The sequence below is a fragment of the Pseudorasbora parva genome, chromosome 19 (genome assembly GCF_024679245.1).
Source record: "Pseudorasbora parva isolate DD20220531a chromosome 19, ASM2467924v1, whole genome shotgun sequence".
Lineage (NCBI taxonomy): Eukaryota > Metazoa > Chordata > Actinopteri > Cypriniformes > Gobionidae > Pseudorasbora > Pseudorasbora parva.
This window is the reverse complement of record NC_090190.1, coordinates 21,692,776-21,713,720: the sequence shown is the minus strand read 5'-3', so window position 1 is coordinate 21,713,720 and position 20,945 is coordinate 21,692,776. Positions and strand designations below refer to the sequence as shown.

At 37.0% G+C, this 20,945-nt stretch overlaps 3 protein-coding genes across 3 annotated transcripts; 1 reads left to right on the top strand and 2 right to left on the bottom strand.

The window, feature by feature from the left end:
• Positions 1-5,049: 5,049 nt before the first annotated feature.
• On the top strand, positions 5,050-7,233 carry LOC137047379 (uncharacterized). Its single transcript, XM_067425014.1, has one exon. The coding sequence runs from the start codon at positions 5,050-5,052 to the stop codon at positions 7,231-7,233; it is 2,184 nt and encodes a 727-aa protein (XP_067281115.1).
• Positions 7,234-8,619: 1,386 nt separating this feature from the next.
• On the bottom strand, positions 8,620-11,438 carry LOC137047315 (uncharacterized). The gene is made up of 3 exons (XM_067424914.1): positions 11,064-11,438; positions 8,991-9,159; positions 8,620-8,905 (listed from the first exon to the last, which is right to left on the bottom strand). The coding sequence occupies exons 1-3, from the start codon at positions 11,389-11,391 to the stop codon at positions 8,770-8,772; spliced, it is 633 nt and encodes a 210-aa protein (XP_067281015.1). The 5' UTR covers positions 11,392-11,438; the 3' UTR covers positions 8,620-8,769.
• On the bottom strand, positions 11,436-15,100 carry LOC137047378 (uncharacterized). Its single transcript, XM_067425012.1, has 4 exons — positions 14,336-15,100; positions 12,952-13,170; positions 11,503-12,119; positions 11,436-11,447 (listed from the first exon to the last, which is right to left on the bottom strand). Exons 1-4 carry the CDS (start codon positions 15,090-15,092, stop codon positions 11,436-11,438), a joined length of 1,605 nt encoding a protein of 534 aa, XP_067281113.1. The 5' UTR covers positions 15,093-15,100.
• Positions 15,101-20,945: the final 5,845 nt, after the last annotated feature.

Sequence of the window (20,945 nt, the reverse complement as noted above, 5' to 3'; positions counted from 1 at the left end):
GACACATGTGGCTGCTCCCTTGAGCACTGATGGTTTGCCAGTGTATCGAGATGTACGGTAAAAATAAAGAATGCTAAGAAGTTATTTAATATGTAATATTCTTTAATGGATGGATGACAACTACATTACACATAAACATGACGGAGAGAGATGAAAACCTAACAGGTTATGGGCCCAGGCGCGCCAATGCTAACGTTTCAGGAGGAAAATGGCAGAGACTAGTCTTCGACGGAGACGAGAATAACTACGAACTATGGGAAGTAAAATTTCTTGGTCATCTGAGATTAATGGGTTTAAAGGAAACAATACTGTCTACCGAGGATATAGACGAGGAAAAGAATGAGGAGTGCTACGCTGAACTAATCCAGTTTCTCGACGATAAAAGCTTGTCACTGGTGATGCGAGAGGCGGCTGATGACGGCAGGAAAGCTCTGGAAATACTTCGAAGTCACTACGCCAGTCAGGGTAAGCTGAGAATTATCGCCCTATACACTGAACTAACTTCGTTAAAGAAGGAATCTAACGAGACGGTGACAGACTACATTATCCGAGCTGAGAAAGCGGTGACTTCCCTAAGAAACGCAAAAGAAGTAATAAGTGACGGACTGATAATAGCGATGATCCTAAAGGGCCTGCCAGATTCTTACAAGCCTTTCGCTATCCATACTACACAGAGTAATGAAGAATTGACTTACACCCAGTTTAAAAGCAAACTGAGAAGTTATGAAGAGACAGAAAAATTTGATGATAAACCCAATACTGACAATGTGATGAAAGTAAACATAGCATCCGTGACCTGCTATGGATGTGGAAACCGCGGTCATCTTGCACGTGATTGCCGCCAAAAGGGGGTACCCAAGTGGTGCAGCTACCATAGAAGTTCAACACACAGTGATGAGACATGTCGCCGGAGAAAAGACGGGCACAAAGACGAAGCGAAACAAGCTGCAGAAAAACAAGAGGAGCGTGAAAAAGAACAAACATTTGTTTTCAAAGTCAGTCAAACATTTCTTCCAGACAATATTACGAAAAATGGACTAATGGTAGACTGTGGAGCAACATCCCACATCTTAACAGAGAAGAACGATTTCATGAGATTTGATGAGAGTTTCGACCCAAAGTCACACTACATGGAACATGCGGATGGAGCCAGGATGAACAACGTGGTATTAAAGCGGGGCGACGCAGAGGTGTTACTGCTGGATGTGGAAGGAAAATGCGTCAGGATCACTCTAAAGAAGGCTTTGTTCATACCATCATATCCACAAAGCATCATCTCTGTTCAAGCTGCTACAACAGATGGTGCCAGGGTGATCTTCCAAGAAGGACAGAATGAACTGATAAGCAAGGATGGAGCTGTGTTCCGCATAGAAGAGCATGAGAGACTGTACTATCTGAAAACGGTAAATAACAACAAACACTGTGTTGATACATCAGTTACTGATATGATGTCCAGGGACAAAGTGAGTTTAACTTGTGATGTTAAAACATGGCATGAGATAATGGGACATTGTAATGTTAGTGATGTGTTGAAATTACCTGAAGTGGTAGAGGGTATGAAAATCACAGGTAATACCAAACTAGATTGTGACGTCTGAACTGAGGGAAAGTTCATCAACAGCAGAAGTAGAAAAACTGACACAAAAGCTGGCGAGGCCCTAGAGTTAGTACACACTGATTTAGCAGGTCCTATTGAACCAACTTCTCAAGATGGATATAAGTATGCGATTTCATTCACAGATGATTTTTCAGGGGCAATATCTGTTTACTTCCTTAAGAATAAGAGTGACACTACTCTAGCGACAGAGAAGTTCCTAGCAGACTGTGCACCATACGGTAGAGTCAAATGCATTAGATCAGACAATGGTACAGAATACACAGGCAATGCATTTCAGTCACTTTTACGAGAAAAGGGTATAAGACATGATACATCATCCCCATACTCTCCACATCAAAATGGTACAGCTGAGAGACAATGGCGAACCATTTTTGAAATGGGAAGGTGTCTTCTAATAGAGAAGGGATTACCAAAGGTTCTGTGGCCTTATGCTGTCCAAACTGCTACTCATATCCGAAACAGATGCTATAATGACAGAATTAAGAATACTCCACATTTCATATTGACAGGAAGAAAGCCAGATCTTTCTAAAATGTGGGTTTTTGGATCAGAATGCTATGCATACAAACACAATCAAAAGAAATTGGACCCTAGATGTGAGAAGGGAATATTTGTGGGGTATAGTAAGAATAGCCCAGCTTATCTGGTATACAATCCACAGACAGGAAATGTGTCAAAACATAGATTGGTGAAATTCATTAGGAAGAACAGTGTTGAACAACAGACACAAACCGATGAAGATTACTTGGAAATCCAAAGCTACAGAGATAGGACACAGAATAATGTGAACGGTGGTGATACCCCACAAAGTGAGGAGAGCACAGAGAAGCAGGTACTAGGTGAAAAAATGGAGAGTATAGATACAGACAATACAGAAGTGTCAGAACATGATGGAACTATGGAAAAAGTAGACACAGAAAACAACAAAAACAGTACAGGTCCAACAGACACTGATAGTCAAAAACAGTATCACTCGAAAAGAGAAAAGAGAGCCCCAAAGTATTTAAAGACTACCTGACAGATTTTAAAGACGATGTAACCAATGTGAGTGTCAATTATTGTTACAGGGCAGTGTGTGGAGTTCCCCAAACCTATAGAGAAGCCCTTATGTCACCTGATGCTCCCGGATGGGAACATGCTATGAAGGAAGAGATGGACTCACTTAAAGAAAATGACACATTTGAATTCACTACTCTACCAGAGGGCAGAAAGACAGTAGGGGGAAGATGGGTATATGCCCTTAAAGAAAATGCTAAAAGAGGAAAAATCTTCAAGGCTAGGTATGTTGCAAAAGGATACAACCAAACTGAAGGCATAGACTACCATGAGACATTTGCTCCTACAGCAAATCTCACCTCTGTACGGGCATTAATGCAGATAGCTGCTCAGAATGACTTTTTTGTTCATCAGATGGACGTCAAAACAGCATATCTACATGCCCCAATAGAGGAAGACATATACTTAGAACAACCAGAGGGTTTTGAAGAAACATCTGACATAGGAGACAAGTTAGTATACAAACTAAAGAAATCTCTGTGTCACGGAGTAATCCCGTGATCATGAATGGACTGCATGTGCATGCACATACCAAATATCTAACACACACATAGGCCTAGGTTGTTGCAGCATTAACACAGTCTGGTTATTGACACTGATACCTTACATGCTCTGACTTGTGCAATGTTTGCAAATATTTAAATTCTTTGTGTTGCATGTGGTTAAGATATTTAGGGGTACAATGTGCATTGGTTTGTAATGTGTAGTGGATACATGTACAATGTGTTTGGGTAAACATAGATGTTAACATTGTTCATTCATTGTTATTATAAATAACCACAATATACAGTTGTCTGATTTTAAGTCTTTATTCAAGATGGGGTCATACAGTCAGCACAATAACAAATAGGACTTACCGGACACCAGTGACCAAACCTGTATTGTTTTAAAAATGGAGTACTTAAACATGGTGGACATGCTGTCTGAATGGGAGAGACCATGTTATGTGATGTCATGGGGGGGTATTCCAGTATCCCTGTAAAACAAGGTTAATCTTTGGTAAATCATGTGTTGTATTATTGTATTGTATTATAGTGTAACTTAATCATGGATAGATGTTTATGTACTTAGGGTGATAAGAAGGACATATGTGAAACATAAAACTTACCTCCTAGAATGGTACACTCCAGGGTGTGGCCTAGGTTATAAATGGCTGCTGGAGTTTGTACATGGAGGGCAGAGTGAAGTTGAGTCTAGAGGATCAGTTTGGGTTGAGTGGAGTTGACGCAAAGTAGAAAGGAAAAAGCTTCTGCTCAAGAACATTTGTTACTCAAACAATACTAATTGCAACTTGCCAACAAAGGACTTATAGTTTTCCAAGTTATTTTGTTATTTTCCTTTTTTTTATTTATGTTTGTACATAGTTCTTTGTTTCGACTTCGCTGTGGGATTTGCACTGTCTGCACAATAAATTCACCTCAACTGGGATTCCTGTCACCTTGGTCTTATTATGCCTCTGATCGCGAGTGCGATTGCTAACAGATGGTGTCAGAAGTGGGATTAAGAGGCCAAAATAGACCAAAATGCCGCCCAAAACAAGAGGACAGCAGACGGTGAATATGGATATTGAGGATGGACAGCAAGCAGCAAGTGGAACTACAGAGGGAGAAGGAAGTGTGCAACAGGCGTCCGAAACTCCAGCAACCACAGAAGGTGCAGCCCTCACCGCATTAGCGGGTATGTTTCAAACTTTCTTGCAGTATCAGAAGGAGAGAGATGTGAGACTGTATGTCCGACTGATTGCACCCTATCTTATCTCTTTATTCTTTTTATAATTGTTTTAGTTTACCTTTGTTCTTATCTCTGGTTATTGTTTATTTTATATGTTCTTTTGAGTTGAATATGACGAGTGAAAACTGGGTTGGATGGAAATAGTAAGTTTGACAATAAGGTTTGAGTATGTGTAAATCTGTGGAGGGTATGATGAGTGAGTAAGGGTTTAACAAGAAGGTTTCTGAGTAAAAATCAGGGAATAGTGATTAAAATGGATGTTATGAACGTGTTTGAGAAAGAAATGAATGAGAGGTGTTCTAATTAAGATGGTACATGTATGTAGGCAGTAAACTGAAGAATGTTTATTTTTATATCAGACCATTATTGTGGATCTGACCATTTTATTTTATTTTATCGTATTTTTTTATTTATTTTTTATTTATTTATTTTTTTAAATTACTATATCTTTACGACTGTTTTAACTATGCTTGTTTTTAATTCTTTATTCGTCCATATGGTATTCTTTTTTTCTCATGCATTTGTTACCACTGTTTTAATTAATTTCTATGTAAAGCACTTTGAATTGCCATTGGGTATGAAATGTGCTATACAAATAAACTTGCCTTGCCTTGCCTTGCCTTGCCTTGAGACAGGAAAGAGACATGGCTCGACGAGAACAACAGTTTAAAGTACTTACCCATCAAGTCACGCAAATGCAGATGGACGTAGAGCGAACCAGACATGGAGCAGCCACTGCAGACCAATCAGCATCACGAGGATTGGCTCCGGTGCCTCAGTTGCCGAAGCTGCAAGAGGAAGATGATATAGAGCAGTACTTAACCACTTTTGAAAGAATGGCAGAAGTGTATTTGTGGCCAAAGGAGGACTGGGCTATCCATTTGATTCCTCTACTCACAGGAAAAGCGAGGAGTGCATTCATTGCAATGTCACCAGTACTATCTCTGGACTATGATCGAGTCAAAGAAGCAATTCTCAAGAAATATGAAATCAGCGCTGAGACATACCGGCTAAGATTTCGTTCTATGGATACACCAGTTGATGAATCCCCAATGGAATTGTACGTTCGGCTGAAGGATTTATTTGCCAAATGGGTGCGACTAGAGACAAGTAGCAAAATGGACCTGTTGGAGACGATGGTCCTAGAACAGTACTTGCGGGTATTGTTCCCAGAAGTAAGAACTTGGGTGAAGGAGCGAAATCCAGCAACTGCAGGAGAGGCAGCTAGTTTTGTTGAGGCCTACATCACAGCAAGGAAGGTTTCTTCTGGGACATTGCCGTATGCTGGAGTCCTACCATCCAACAGGGGTAAGTCTGTGGGGTCCGGGGGTAGTTCATATTCTCAATTACAAACCCAGATTTTAAAACCCACCCACCCTAGACCCAAATCACCTGTTACAACATTCCAAGCATTAGATAAAAAGGATGTGATTTGTTATAATTGTGCAGAACCAGGTCATACTAGTCCACATTGTCCTTTAAGGAAGTCAAAATCAGCTCGACTATGTTATGTACCAACTGCTACATTACCACCCAAAATAGACAAAGAACCTACTGTTTCTGTGTTACTAAATGGCAAGCCAGTAACAGCTTTGGTAGACACCGGTTGTGCAAGAACTTTGGTGCAGGAGCAGTATGTTCCAAGAGATTCCCGGACTGAGGGTACAGTTACAGTATGTTGTGTACATGGAGATAAAACAGAATTGCCTACTGCTGAGGTATACATTGAGATTCATGGGCAGCCTTACCTGATGAAAGTAGGAATTACCACAACCATACCTTATCCCGTTTTGTTAGGTACAGACATGCCTATATTAGCGGGTTTGGTGCAGGAAACTGCGTGGTGTGGCATTGTTACTAGAGCACAGGCTCAAAAATTGACTCAGTTGTCACAGCCCCAAGATTTTGCACAGAACACCCTTCAAGAAATGCCATTCTTTACTGATGAGATAGTAGGTGAAGCTAAGTCAAGTAAGGAAGAAAGGCTAGAAAAGAGGAGAAAATGGGTGGCCGATGTAATTAATTCCTCAGAGCAGTTGAATGTTGAATTGGAAGAACCGGAAGTTGATGAACTGGATGTGAGCATATCTAATGATATAGCTAAGCTACAGACAGAAGATGCAACACTGGCAGATTGCTTTCACAAAATTAGCAAAGAGACTGCTGTGAATTTGTTGAATGCTGAAATGTTTGTGATTAAGCAAGGGCTTCTTTACCGACAGTCTAAGGAAGAGGGTACACAGTTGGTGGTACCAAAAACTTATCGCAAGGAAGTGATGGAACTTGCTCATTCTATTCCATGGTCCGGACATTTGGGGTTTATGAAGACCTTAATGAGAATAGCTAAAAGGTTCTTTTGGCCTGGCATGTACGTTGAGGTAAAGGAGTTCTGTAAAGCATGTCCTGAATGTCAGCTGGCAGCGGGCAGAAAACCCAGTGTAGCGCCGCTTGTACCAATTCCTGCAGTCAATGTTCCATTTGAGAGAATAGGTGTGGATGTTGTGGGACCTGTTGAAAAAAGTCAGAAGGGGAACAGATTTATTCTGGTTATTTGTGATTACGCAACCAGATACCCTGAGGCTTATCCTATGAGGGAAGTCACTGCAAATCAGGTAGCAACCGCACTTCTGCATTTCTTCTCACATGTAGGGATACCTAAAGAAATACTGACTGATCAGGGCACCAATTTTATGAGTCACACTTTGCATCAGGTTTATCAATTATTGGGTATCAAGAGAGTGCGTACTACCCCTTACCACCCCCAGACGGATGGTCTGGTAGAAAGATTTAATCAGACACTGAAAAGCAAGGTCGACCTGCGAAGCTGAATACATTGGTCTAGCAAACACTACTCAGGAAAGCATGTACTTAACTCAACTGCTAAATGGCATGGATAATAGTGTCTACACTTGCACCACAATGTATGGTGATAATCAGGGGGCCATTGCATTGAGTACACTGTAAAAAATAAACCGTAAATTTTACGGTAAAAAACCGGCAGCTGTGGTTGCCAGAACTTTACCGTCAAAAATACGGTAGCAACGTTATTGGTTTTACGGGATTACACCCACTGTACTGTATATTTTACGGATTTTAACTTTTTTTTTAACGGTTTATAACCATCTAATTAACATATTTATGTTGCTATAAAAACAGTTTAAACCCGTCAGTTTGAAGGGTTTACATTGTAATATTTACGGTTTATGACCATCTTTTTTACAGCTTAGAACTGTCTTATTTAAAGGTTTACATTGTAATATTTACGGTTTATGACCATCTTTTTTACAGCTTAGAACTGTCTTATTTAAAGGTTTACATTGTAATATTTACGGTTTATGAGCATCTTTTTTACAGCTCAGAACTGTCTTATTTAAAGGTTTACATTGTAATATTTACGGTTTATGACCATCTTTTTTACAGCTCAGAACTGTCTTATTTAAAGGTTTACATTGTAATATTTACGGTTTATGAGCATCTTTTTTACAGCTCAGAACTGTCTTATTTAAAGGTTTACATTGTAATATTTACGGTTTATGGCCATCTTTTTTACAGCTTAGAACTGTCTTATTTAAAGGTTTACATTGTAATATTTACGGTTTATGAGCATCTTTTTTACAGCTCAGAACTGTCTTATTTAAAGGTTTACATTGTAATATTTACGGTTCATTACCATATTTTTTACAGCTCAGAACGGTCTAATTTAGAAGTTTATGTTGTAATAGTTATGATTAAAATCTGTAATTATTTCACAAAGCAGACAGGAAACTATTTAAACTATGGTAAAACATTAAGGGACAGTTTCACAAACAAGGCTTAAGACTAAAATGAAAGTTTGAACTGTCTTAACTGAAAATAAATTGCCCTGACACATCTTAAAATGTTATTGGCATTATTTTGTCTCAAGATACTCACCTGTAATGTTTTAGCTAAGGCATTTTTATAAAAGGAACTTAGAGCCGCTGTAGTGAGATGGGCTTTGTAACGACGTCTTTAGTGCCTTTATAGGTCTTGAGAGAGGAAATGACATTGGTGTTAATGAAGGCCTTTCCGAGCCTTTGGATTTCAGACCTAAATCAAATTAAACCCCATCAAAATCTATTAAAGACTTACACATCAGTGTTGTCCCAAGTATTTTTTTTAATAAAGATTGTCAGGCATTTAAAACAACAATTTAAAATTTAGATTTAGAATTTAAAACATTTCTGCTACCTAACTGCCACTTTATACTGAGCTTGGGAAGATAAGTAAAGGTTAAGCTGAAAATTTACAATAATAACTCCTAAAGCAGAACAAGGCACAACACAAGTGCTTACATATACATTTCAAATGTTAGTTTAAACTTGGAAACCGTTTGCAGGCCACCTTTACAAAGTCTCTCGCCACTCATGATCAGAAAGGTCAGAGATTAAGGTGACGACTCTTGGGTTCACTGGGAGTCGTTTTTTGTTCTTCTTTTCCACAACCTTTGAGCCCTTTTCGGGATTGATGATGAAAAAACACCTTGAAAAGAAAAAGCAACATTGAAAACCTCTGTAAATTAAGCCACATATAAAGTGAAAATCCCCTCCTAGGTGTCTTTACATACCTTTGCAAAAATTCAAGCACTGATGCCAGTTCAGTAGGGTAGTGAATGTTGAAACAGTAATAACTGCCAAACATTAGGCAGACAGCAGCGATGAATGTAGTGATGTCATCATTCACAATCTTGCGTTCCACACTGAGCATGAATCGAACAGCAGCATAGCAGGAGGGTCCTGTGGATACATTTCAATGAAATTAAGTTATGTACATGTAGCTATGTACATGGAATAAATAATGGATTCAATTAAACAACAATTAAATGTACTAGTTTATTCGGAAATAATTAAATAATTGATTTCATAATTAAATAATTAATTTAATAACATAATTAAATAAATAAATGTATCTAATTATTTTTTTTAATTACATGAAATTGTTTAATATATTTCACAATTACCTCTTCCACACACTATTTTTATATGTAAAAATCTATTTTTTCATTATTTAATGTTCCTTTTGCAAAAAGACGTTTTTCATAATAATATATTGCATTTATGAATGACGCCTATTTGACGAATCCTGCATTTCCAAAGCATAATTTTCCCAAAGATTTTTTTCATAATAATAAAGGACATTTCACAAATGCCAATCAACAGGCAGTGGGCGGAGCTTGGTGCGGATTGGTTTGTGTGCTGTGGTGATGTGTCCTTTATTATTATGAAAAAAATCTTTGGGAAAATGTTGCTTTGGAAATGCATGATTCCTCAAAATAGGCATCATTCGTAAATGCAGCATATTATGAAAAACGACTTTTTGAAAAAGCACATAAAATAATGCAAAAATAGATTTTTATCTATTTGAAAGAATGTGGTAATTGTGAAATATATTCAATAATTTCATCATTTTAAATCATAATTTTACAAAATAAATAGATACATTTATTTATTTCATTAATATTTTATTAAATAAATCATTTCATTATTAAATTAATAAATAAATAATTTAATTAATTATTTAAGAATAAACTGGTACATTTAATTGTTGTTTAACTGAATTAATTATTTATATAATTATTTAATTTTGAGTAATTTGGTCCTGCATATGTAGCAAGGTAATTGTGTATTTATATGATTATCATACAAATGTATTTATTGCATTTATTTAGTATTGCCCCTTAAAACTATTTCACATAGTAGATTTTTACATATTCTACAACATTACTAACTCCATTTACTAAAATAACCTAGTTCAAATGTTTAGATACCCCAAATGGTTAATACTCTAAGGTGCACTATGAGATCCTGCATTGTTTCAGTGCGATTTCATTTTTGTCTCAAATCGTAGGCATCTCTCCCTGATCCGTTAGCTGCCTTCCCCCTGAGTACACTGTGAAAAAGCCTGGTCTCGGGAGACAACACAGGGGTCGTAAACGTCAAACAAACACTACACATAGGCTGTGCACCTAAATACAACAAACCATGTTCCAGCCAATCACCAACAAAATGGTTGGTAACCCTTACGCCTCCCCCAACAATCTTGCCGGTGATTGGCTGAACGTGGTTTATTATATTTTGGTGCAAATAACTTTTTAGAACTTTTTCACAGTGTACTCAGGGGGAAGGCAGCTAGTGGATCAAGGAGAGATGCCTACGATTTGAGACAAATAATAAAGCGTGCTGAAACCATGCAGGATCTCATAGTGCACCTTTACAGACAATTATAAGGGCATTCACAACTATTACCTCTCTCAAATATCCACATTATTTTAAGGCCAAATATGCAGAACATGTCAAAAAGCAAATAATGTGCTTGAATTTTGTGTGAATTTTCTGACATTTTTTCTTAGAATAAATAAGACTCTTGTGAACAATAATCACAAAACACAGAAATGTTCATAAGTATTTAGCAACTAGGTTATCTAAACTTTCGAACAGGATTATTTTTGTAAACTAATTATTGGTCTCTGTTGTAGAATATATGTAAAAAAAAATCTATGTGGTGCAGTTTGATCTGGACAGTATTAAAAAACATACACTACAAGGAGTATGTAAAATATGTAAACTCAACATTATAGATAAGCATTTAACCAGTAAAGCTTTGAGGGTCCTACTGTATATGAGAAAAAAAATAAACTTACCACACACAATAATGCAAGGCGTCACAGGCAGGTTTTCCAACTCTAAATCCTTTGCAAGGCTTGTGTCTTCTACATAATGAAGAAGGAGCTCCTCTTTCTCATCAAAATAGGAGAGAAGTAGAAGAATCATGTCTTTTACATCCTCTGAGCAACCATTTGTCTGTCCTCTCAAAACTTGAAGTTTTGCGACAGTCTGTAAGACACGCTTGTTCTTGGTTGCACAAACATTTCTCATAAAGTTTAACAGCCTTTTTCCTTTTCTGTCAATGCTGTTCAGGAAGGTCTCTTTAAGTGGTATCCCTGTGAGATCTTTAAAGTGCACTTCCATTCCACTTTCCTGAAACAAAAATGGCCACTCCTCATTGAGGGTTTTCATGTCTGTTCCTTTGTTGATATCTTGTCGTTGACTGTAGTATGTAGATTTCATGAGAATCTTCACTTCCTCTTCATTCCAGTCAGTTGTTTGAGACAGATTCCTCATCTTCTCTTTTTTCAAACGCTGACTCTCAGCAGTTTCACCGAGGGGCATAAATTTAACTTCCCAATTAGTGCAGCCATATGTATCTTGGATTGCAGCCCTTTTTTCAAGTGAGACTTCCTCAGTGTCACATTCCTCTGTATCATGAGTGCGCTTTTTTATTTTTGGTGTGCTGGTCCTTCTTGCATTTTCAACCCTGGCTTGAAATTGTTTGACCAAGGAGTAATATCCAGGACCAATCACACTCTCTTCAATCACATCTTGCAAAGACTTTGGATATTTGGCAACCATCCTTTTGGAGATCTCCGTTAAATTCTTCCTACTTGGACAAGCACAAACTTTCATCATTGCTGCAACAACAATCCTCACCATTTCCCTACGTAACCGAGGACTTGGTCTTTTCTGTCTCTCAAGTGCCTGCATTAATTCCTCAGGAAACTTATTCCATGGGACTTCAAAGCTGTCCACCCAGTTCACACTAAGAGGGGAGGTGCTGGGAGAAGAGTATGAAGAACTCTGGGACAGAGAAGATCCTGGAGATGAACAGACTGGTTGTTTTGGGATTTCAGAAATTTGCGCTGTAAAAAGGTAATATGTACGTACTTAGTTGGACCAGGAAAAGTTCAACCAAAATGAAAACCATCATCACTGTTTATTGCCCTATTCTTATTCCAAACCAGGTGTTCATTAGAATGACAAGATAGTAAGTAAATTACAAAGAAACTGTTTTTTTACAGTTGAACAGTTAATTTAACGGTCACGTTTTAGTTTTTTTAGTTTTTTGCCTCACTGTTAAAATAAACAGTAAATAAATTGTATTAAATAGAACAAATAACAAGTAATAAAGTAATTGCTACTTTTAACTACAAAAGTAATAAATATTTTTTAAATATTCATTAAATGTCTGACTATTAAAGGGATAGTTACCCAAAAATAAAATTGTCATCTTTTACTCACCCTCAGATTGTTCCAAACCTGTATACATTTATTTGTTTTGCTAAACACAAAGGAAGATATTTGGAGGAATGTCAGTAACCAAACAGATCTCACCCAATTGACTCTCATAGTATTTTTTCCTCTTGTGGCAGATGTTTGGTTACTGACATTCTTCAAAATATCTTCCTTTGTGTTTAGCAGAACAAATAAATGTATACAGGTTTGGAACAATCTGAGGGAAGTAAAATGACAGATGCCAGCATTTTCATTTTTGGGTGAACCATCCCTTTAATGGTCAGACATATTTATTTTGTTATTAAAAGCCGCAATTATTTTATTACTTTTTGTTATTTGTTCTATTTAACAATATTTTACGTTTGGAACCATCTGAGAGTGAGTAAATGACAGAATTGTAATTTTGAAATCAAACTACGGTATACCTTTTTTGTAACGGAAACAAAAACATTGACTTACTGGTCTCCTTCAGAACCAAAATAAATTTCCTGGCTTGAATGGGCCTCAGTACAGCTGCCAGATCTGACTCCTCAAGAAATCTGAAATCTTCTGGGGTCTCCACTCCAAGTGACTTTAAGGTGTCCTCAAGAGATTTTTTGGTTACGATTGGGAGGTCAGGTAATACAGCATCAATGGCTTTGCTGATGTTTGAAATGTTTAGCTCGGAATCACCCATTTCTGAAAAAAACAAAAGAATTCACATAAATAAACAAAATAGCGAAAATCAACACTCATGTTCAGAGTGACATCACACTGTGCTTTAATGGAATTACCCTTTTTTCATTCATCATATATGATGTTAAAGGATAGAAATCTGCCAGGTCATTGATTTTCACACAAAGCATTATTTCAGTCTGATTTTTCAATTCATGCAAATGGTATGCAGGAATAAACTCTGCTACATACTTTCTCAGCAGAAAATGAACAACTTCATCTTTTATGAGAATAAGTGCAAGTTCTCCAAACTCTATTGAGTCCACATTATTTGTCACAAGGAACTGGCCTTTTTTGTATAACGTACCCCTGTACATTACTTCTGCTGAGACTTTGGTATTGTTCTCTGTAAATCCAAACTGCCTCACTGCATCTTTAACAGAATCACCATACAGCTCTGGGTAAAATGCAGTGCTGTTTTTTACCCTCAAAGTTAGATCACACATTGACCCTTCTGACAGATAGGCCTGGTACATTTGATGCCTTTCAGAGAGAGTGAAGCACAAGTTTTTGAAATTCTTTAAGTTCCTAGCACATCTTTTAAAGTAACTGTGCTTACTCTCGAAGCGCATCGTCCACAACCTGATCAAAGGACCAAACTTTAAAATCAGTGCAGGGTAGTGTCGCAAGTAGTGATGCTTAGGCTTTAGTCTATGTCCTGGAAAGAGAGAGAACCTAGAAGCAAGATATTCTTGGATAAGAACGTCAAGGTATGCAACCTCTGGCAATGAAATTTTCTGTGCACAAATCATCTCCACAATGTCTTTAAGCTGAAGGGTCAGCTGCCAAACATCATCCATGGGCTCTTTCACCTTGTCACACATGATCACAGGAAGAAGTCTTAGAAAATTCCAGTTCTGAACAGCCTGACCAGAAAGCTTGAATCCATTGGAGTTCACTGCACATGGCTTACTCAATGCATCAGAGGCACTGTATTTAAATTGCTTGATGCGTCTATTCAGAATTGAATAAGTGAACCACTTTTTCTGCTTGATGAAGTACTTTAGGTAAAGGGCTAAATCATAGGAAAGGATACCCTCAAAAATGTCATGGCCTAAGCAAGGTGGTAGGCTAGGCATGCAAACGTTAAAGTAATTCAACGAGTTAAAAATTGACTCTGATGTTATACCTTCAACGTTTTGTTGTCCCTCCGACTGTAAAATCTCTACAGCAGACTTGTAGTTTTCAGGAGTTCGCTGAGGTCCACATGCATTTGGATCCGTTTGAAAATCCCTCCGTGATATCTGGCAATACCTGCAGAAATATTCAGAAAAACTAAAATTTTCTGTGAATCCACCGATACTATGAGACCCCAAGTTGTCCCCTGCAATGCAAAAAACAGTCCCTTTAACTTTTTCTGCTGCCACGGTTATTCCATTGTCTTCCAGGTCTTTTAAGTCTGCAATTAGCCTTGAGAAAATTGTGTCATGTCCAAAATGTTTGAAGTCTTTTTCTTGACACAGCATTACAAGTGACATGTGGTCTGTACTTGATCTTATATGCGGTGGTAAATTAGCCAGAGACAGATATACAGCTAGTACTTTGTGCTTGCTTTTTGCTGAACCTAATGGGTTCACCACCTCAAAAGAATCTTGATATAGAATTAGTTTGAGACATGATGGGTTTTGAGAAAAGAACTCATTGTTTTTGTATACCTGACCATCACTGACGTCACAAAATACATCTGTGCACTGTAAGCATGTATCCTGTGCAGCACAATTTCGCCACAAATCAGACTCCAGCAAACATGTCAGAGTGTCTTTCAATGGAACATAGTAGGCAAACCTCTGTGACCTTGTTTCATCTCTTCCCAAGTACAGCTTTACAGGTTCTGTGTATCTGAACATCTCTTTAAAAGCCTTTGCTCTTGAAAAATTGGTTCTCATTGGTCCTTCGTGACTAATGGTGAATAGGTCAGATTCTTTCACAACATCACATATTCTACCAATGTCCTCATCTGTTAACTCTAAATCATTTTTTAGAAATGCACTCAATTTATTCAAAGTATTTGTCTGTCCTAGTTCATGTATGCTCTGCATCTCTTCAACAATATTTTGTATAGTTGATGCTGGCAGAAGAAATTGCCCATGTAATTTCAAGTAGAAAAGACAAATATTTCTGAGAAACAGGTCATTGAAATTTTCTGTAAGATGAACTTCACCTTCATCAGTCTCACTGAATCTCTCTGTAGGGCCTGTAACTAAAGGTTCAGTTTCAAGAGACTGAGAAACTGACTCCTTATAAAGGTCACTTATCCTGTCCACAGAACACTGTCTGTGTTTCCTGGACATGTGGGATGTAAACGACGACTTATTAGTGAACGTATGGTTGCATCCTGTTACCGGACATGTCACAACGCGTCCTTCGGCTATATGTTCTTTTAGATGAGCTGTTAGTGATTTGACATCGCGACATTGGCGCTGGCACATAGAAATATTGCACGTAAACACCGTAAGGGCATTTGTAGTATCAACATGTGAATCTATGTTATGTTTACGGTAAAAATGAGCCTTAAATGCCCCATATGAACGGAACGTTTCGTAGCAATCTGTAGCGCCACACTTGAACACGCATCGCGGTTCATTACGGTGAAGTTTGACATGTAAAACGTGTTCCCTTAGGGTTTGCACTGATATTCCGCAGAAATAACAGCTAAACATTGTAACTTCGCGAACAAACCCACATTCTACTGCTGTTTTATACACCTAAATGCTGTTTCACATCTCCGGTTGGACATTATAGAGCTTGCCAGTCTGACTAAGTTAACGTTAACATTCCATGAAATGTTTATGTGTCTGTAAAACAGCCAGGGTACATGTTACTCGTGTTTAAAACCACACACTGCTTAAAATGGTTTAATCCAACTTACCAATGTGCCCAGACACATTAATTTTACTGAATATTCCAACTAATTTGTTGTTCTGCTTCGCATGACTCGTGAATGATCACCACTGGCCCAAGACCGAAATGCAGGAAAGCAAAACGCTGCGCGCCAATGAGAAGGCTATTCAGCCAATCAAATTCTTTGCCCACTGGAGCCAAGGCGCAATGTTTATCATGATTGGATGATGCTTAACGGTTATCTTTCAAATGCTTGTTGAATTTATTTTTTAACCTACAACAAATTCCTGAGGGCAGAGACAAAACAGAGAATTGCATTTTTAGAAATGTCGTTTCACACACCTTAAAAAAAAGAGTAAAACCACTGTTAATTACAACAAAACAATTTCAATTAGCAAAATCAAATATAAATTGTAAAAAGTCCTTCTATAAAGCCTTACACAGAAAAGGTGATTTTATCTATTGTTTATGTCCTGCATTGTGTTTTTAAGTGCACACAGCACAGGGGTGTCAAATATGTTTATGTATTTGTAATAAGACATGTTTAGAGGTTTCATTGTAACCTTACAATGAAAAGAAAAAGTTTTTACCATAGCACAAATGTCAACATTTGTTTTTAGTGCATGATTTTCCATAGTACGGTAATTAAGTGCCATTTTTAGGATTGTCATATCCATAACAGTACATAGGCCTAGTCCTCGTAAATGGGCACATGAAAATTAAAATAAATCTCTGTGAAGAGGCATCCCTTCATTTTTTGCCTGTTATTGCTTCTGGTTTGTGCATTTTATTAAAATAAGTCATACAACTTTTTTTTTACATCTTAAACACGTTTATTTCCTATATATATATATATATATATATATATATATATATATATATATATATATATATATATATATATATATATATATATATATATATATATGGTAACAAATACATTCTCTGAGAGTTTATGTTACATGAATAACACAATGTCAAATGTTGGAAAGGACAACATAATGTTTTCCTTTTTATGGTAAGTAATGCAGTATATTGTTAATTTTACAGCAATAAACCGTATTTTCATGTGTTTTTAACTGTTAAATATATGGTCTTACACTGTAAAACTAATTACAGTTTTTCACTGTAAATTCTATGTTACAAAATAATGTTTTCCTTTTTATGGGAGGTAATACAGTATATTGTTATTTTTACGGCAATAACCCGTATTTTCAAATGTTTTTAACTGTTAAATTTACGGTCTTACTCTGTAAAACTCATTACAGTTTTTCACTGTAAATTCTATGGTTATTGCATGTTTTGTGAAATACGGTTTTATTCTGTAGCATTTATACGGTATTTTACTGTTAAATTTACGGACATTTTTTACAGTGTAGAAACCCAGTGAACAGATCTAGATCGAAGCACATTGATGTGAAATATCACTTTATCCGTGATGCTGTCAATGAGGGAAAAATACATATTGTGTACTGCCCTACAGAAGACATGGTGGCAGATGTTTTGACAAAATCTGTGTCAAAAATTAAAATTCTAAAGTTCAAATGTTTTCTGTTTGGGAACTAAATATTTGTGATGTCATTATATATGGCTTAAGATGATGAGAACAAGTGGGGGTGTTGAATTATGTTCTCATCATTTATGTTGTATTATGTTGTTTTCTATTATTATTATTTCCCTTTTATGGTACATTATAATACTGACTGTCGTATACTAAAAATGTGCAAGAGTTCATTGTGCGCATATGTGGACAACATGTGACCTTTTTTGACTTGAGAATGTGACGACCCCCCTGACACATGTGGCTGCTCCCTTGAGCACTGATGGTTTGCCAGTGTATCGAGATGTACGGTAAAAATAAAGAATGCTAAGAAGTTATTTAATGTGTAATATTCTTTAATGGATGGATGACAACTACATTACACATAAACATGACGGAGAGAGATGAAAACCTAACAAATAGCGTTTTGGCGCTAATGTGGCATAATGTTAAAGCCAGAGGCGTTGAAAAACGGAGTTGCATGCTCTCGTCTCCCTGCAGTGCGCGCTGGTCACGTGGCCCATGAGCGCTCAATACTTCCAGCGCTGTGCCAATGAATTTAAATGGCTTAAGCGGATACACAACAGTTTCACTATATAGATGTTTGCTGCAAGTTTTGGTAAACAGTACAGCAAAGTGTTAGTGTGTATTGATTATTAAGTCAGCCATATTTACAGGATCGTTTTATTATGGAGAGTGATAGAGATGCAACATTGTCAACATTAATGTTATTCTTGTATTTAGCCCTCAGGTATTCCTTACTAATTGGTCACACTCACACTCATACTCATTAAATTATATTTATTGAATATTTTGCGGAGATCTTTTGGTAATAAATACTATTTGTGCAACAATTATTGTCAATAAATGACCACTTAAAATATTTTTCTTCTAATATTTGTATACATTTCTTCTAATATTTATATTACAAATAGTGTAGTAATTAATGTTAAAATAGAGAATTCCAATTCAAAGAGGCAAATTAGAGTCATTTTGTGGCTAAAAAATATTAATGTTTATTTGTAATGCCATTAGGTGCCTTACGGCTCTTTAATAAATATACATGTATCTAATCTAGTTGCTCAAAAATATATTGCAGTCTTTGCATTCTAATAAATATTTAGATATGATGATCAAATACTAGATTTCTTTAAATGTGAAATTTCAAAACTTGAATAACTTGCATCCTAATATATTTTTTTATTTATTTTTAATGAATAATGATACTTATATTAGCACTCACAAGTGAACATTAAGGAATGGCACATATAATTTGACCCAAGAAATGTTTAAACTAGTGCTAAAACAAACATATTTTTTCTTATTATGTATAGTATATACTAGATATAAACTGATACTGAATCAAGATCAAAAGCATCCCCCTCCCCCCCCCCCCCCCCGGCCCCAAAACAAATCTCACTCCAACCTGAACTTAAAAGTTGGCACCCTGTAAGTGTAATAATCATCTCAGAAAAATAAATTCTTCTGTCAGGAGCAGTTGAAGTAAAAAGTGCCTGGGACAAACGCTGTCAAGATGAGGGTGTAGCCAGGCTATGTCTGTGTCATTATGCCAACATTATCTTCATAACTTATATATAACTTAATGAAAAGTTTAACGTTATACCTCAGAAAAATGAACTTTCCTCTCTTGTCAGCATTATAGCCTGGTGTGAGCGTGGCGCATGCTCTTCAGTGGTGAAGGCGCTCGCTGTGTATCACGTCATATAAGGACGCACACTGAAAAGTAATCCGGTCAGGTCGTTTACATGGTTACATTTTTTGTTTGATCGGTTCATGAAAAGGTTTATCCCACCCCTCTCAAACAGATTTTCATTTCATTCGGTTTGGGCATTTTTATTCCGATTGAGGTGTTTATATGGAGCATTTTAATTCGTATTTGTCTTTTAAACCGATTACAGTGCTCCATGAAAACACACCTACTGTTGCTCATGTGGTATCACTTTAGCCTGGATGCCAGCCGAACTTAGCCCCGCCCACAAACTTTTTAGGTCGGGCAGTTCGGTCTGGCCTTTCTCCATAGAGGAGTAATTATCTCGGAAAAGAAACTGTTCGGACCAATGAAATCATCAGGGCGGGCTTTAGACGATGATGGACAGATGATCAACAGTAACGTAATCATGCACGTCATCAAAGGGGCTTGGATTATATTTGTTCGAATCCTAAACGGAGAGCTTGTTTGTATATGCATTCACCTTCACAATTTCTCTCCAAAATGATGATCATGTTGGGTAAGTACTCTGTGTATCATTAAATTATTTTATTTTTTTACAACACCAGCAAAGATCGTTTATTCCAGCCTGATTTCAGCGCGCGTGCAGACAGAGTTGCCAAGTTTTTACAACAAAAACCGCTAACTACTAGCCCTAAACAATAGCTTCTCGGGGGGTTCTCCGGAAAAAAAACGGGCGTTTGGGGGGTAAAATGTGTGTTATTTTGGCAAGGTTGCCTGATAAAATTCGCACTCATGGGTCTATATATCACATAACAGTCGCTTCAACCCGCGGACATAGAAAACAACCTGCAGGGAAAAAAACGTGAACTTTGCAACACAGTGCAGTTGAGCTCTGTTGATGTCGCTTCCTTGCTCTGAATGGTTGTAGGTATATCTAATTGATGTCTTTCCTGGTTCAGTTGAAACACGCCCCATAATCACAGCCCAATGGAGCAGTATCAGACTCATATTCTGACTAGAATTGAGTATGACCACGTCAGGCTAGTATCACTTAATTCAAATAGGCCTAATAAAAACACTGATGTGGTGGGTGGCTGTAATGAAAGCCCATGACGATCAAGATACTCAAATAGAACTCTAATCCAATAATCAAAACAATGAACAGGAGAATTACTTAATAGTAAACACACCCATACACATTTAAATCAAACATTACAGGACAAGTCATGTTAATTAATTATTAGTGTTAATTTAAATGAGTTAATTAATGAGGGACGGATAAATAAAACAGGCGAATAGAAACCACTGTTGGGAACAATAGAAACAGGGTTGGGAACCACTGTTTTGCACTGTCTGAGGCAATAGGAGCAAAAATCAATATTTCCTGCAATTCTGTTAGATGCTGTTTGTAGGAAATTGCATTCTTTAATGGTCCACGAAACTCCAAAATGTTCACGTTCATTCCAATCACATTGGAAATGAAATAAAGACTCCCCACCCCATTCAACAATTCTTCTGACAGTTGTTTCCACACACTTTTACACACAACACAATCCTTTCACCTTCACAACAATTAAACAGAGCCTATTTATATTTTATAGCATTTATTTTATATATATATATATATATATATATATATATATATATATATATATATATATATAT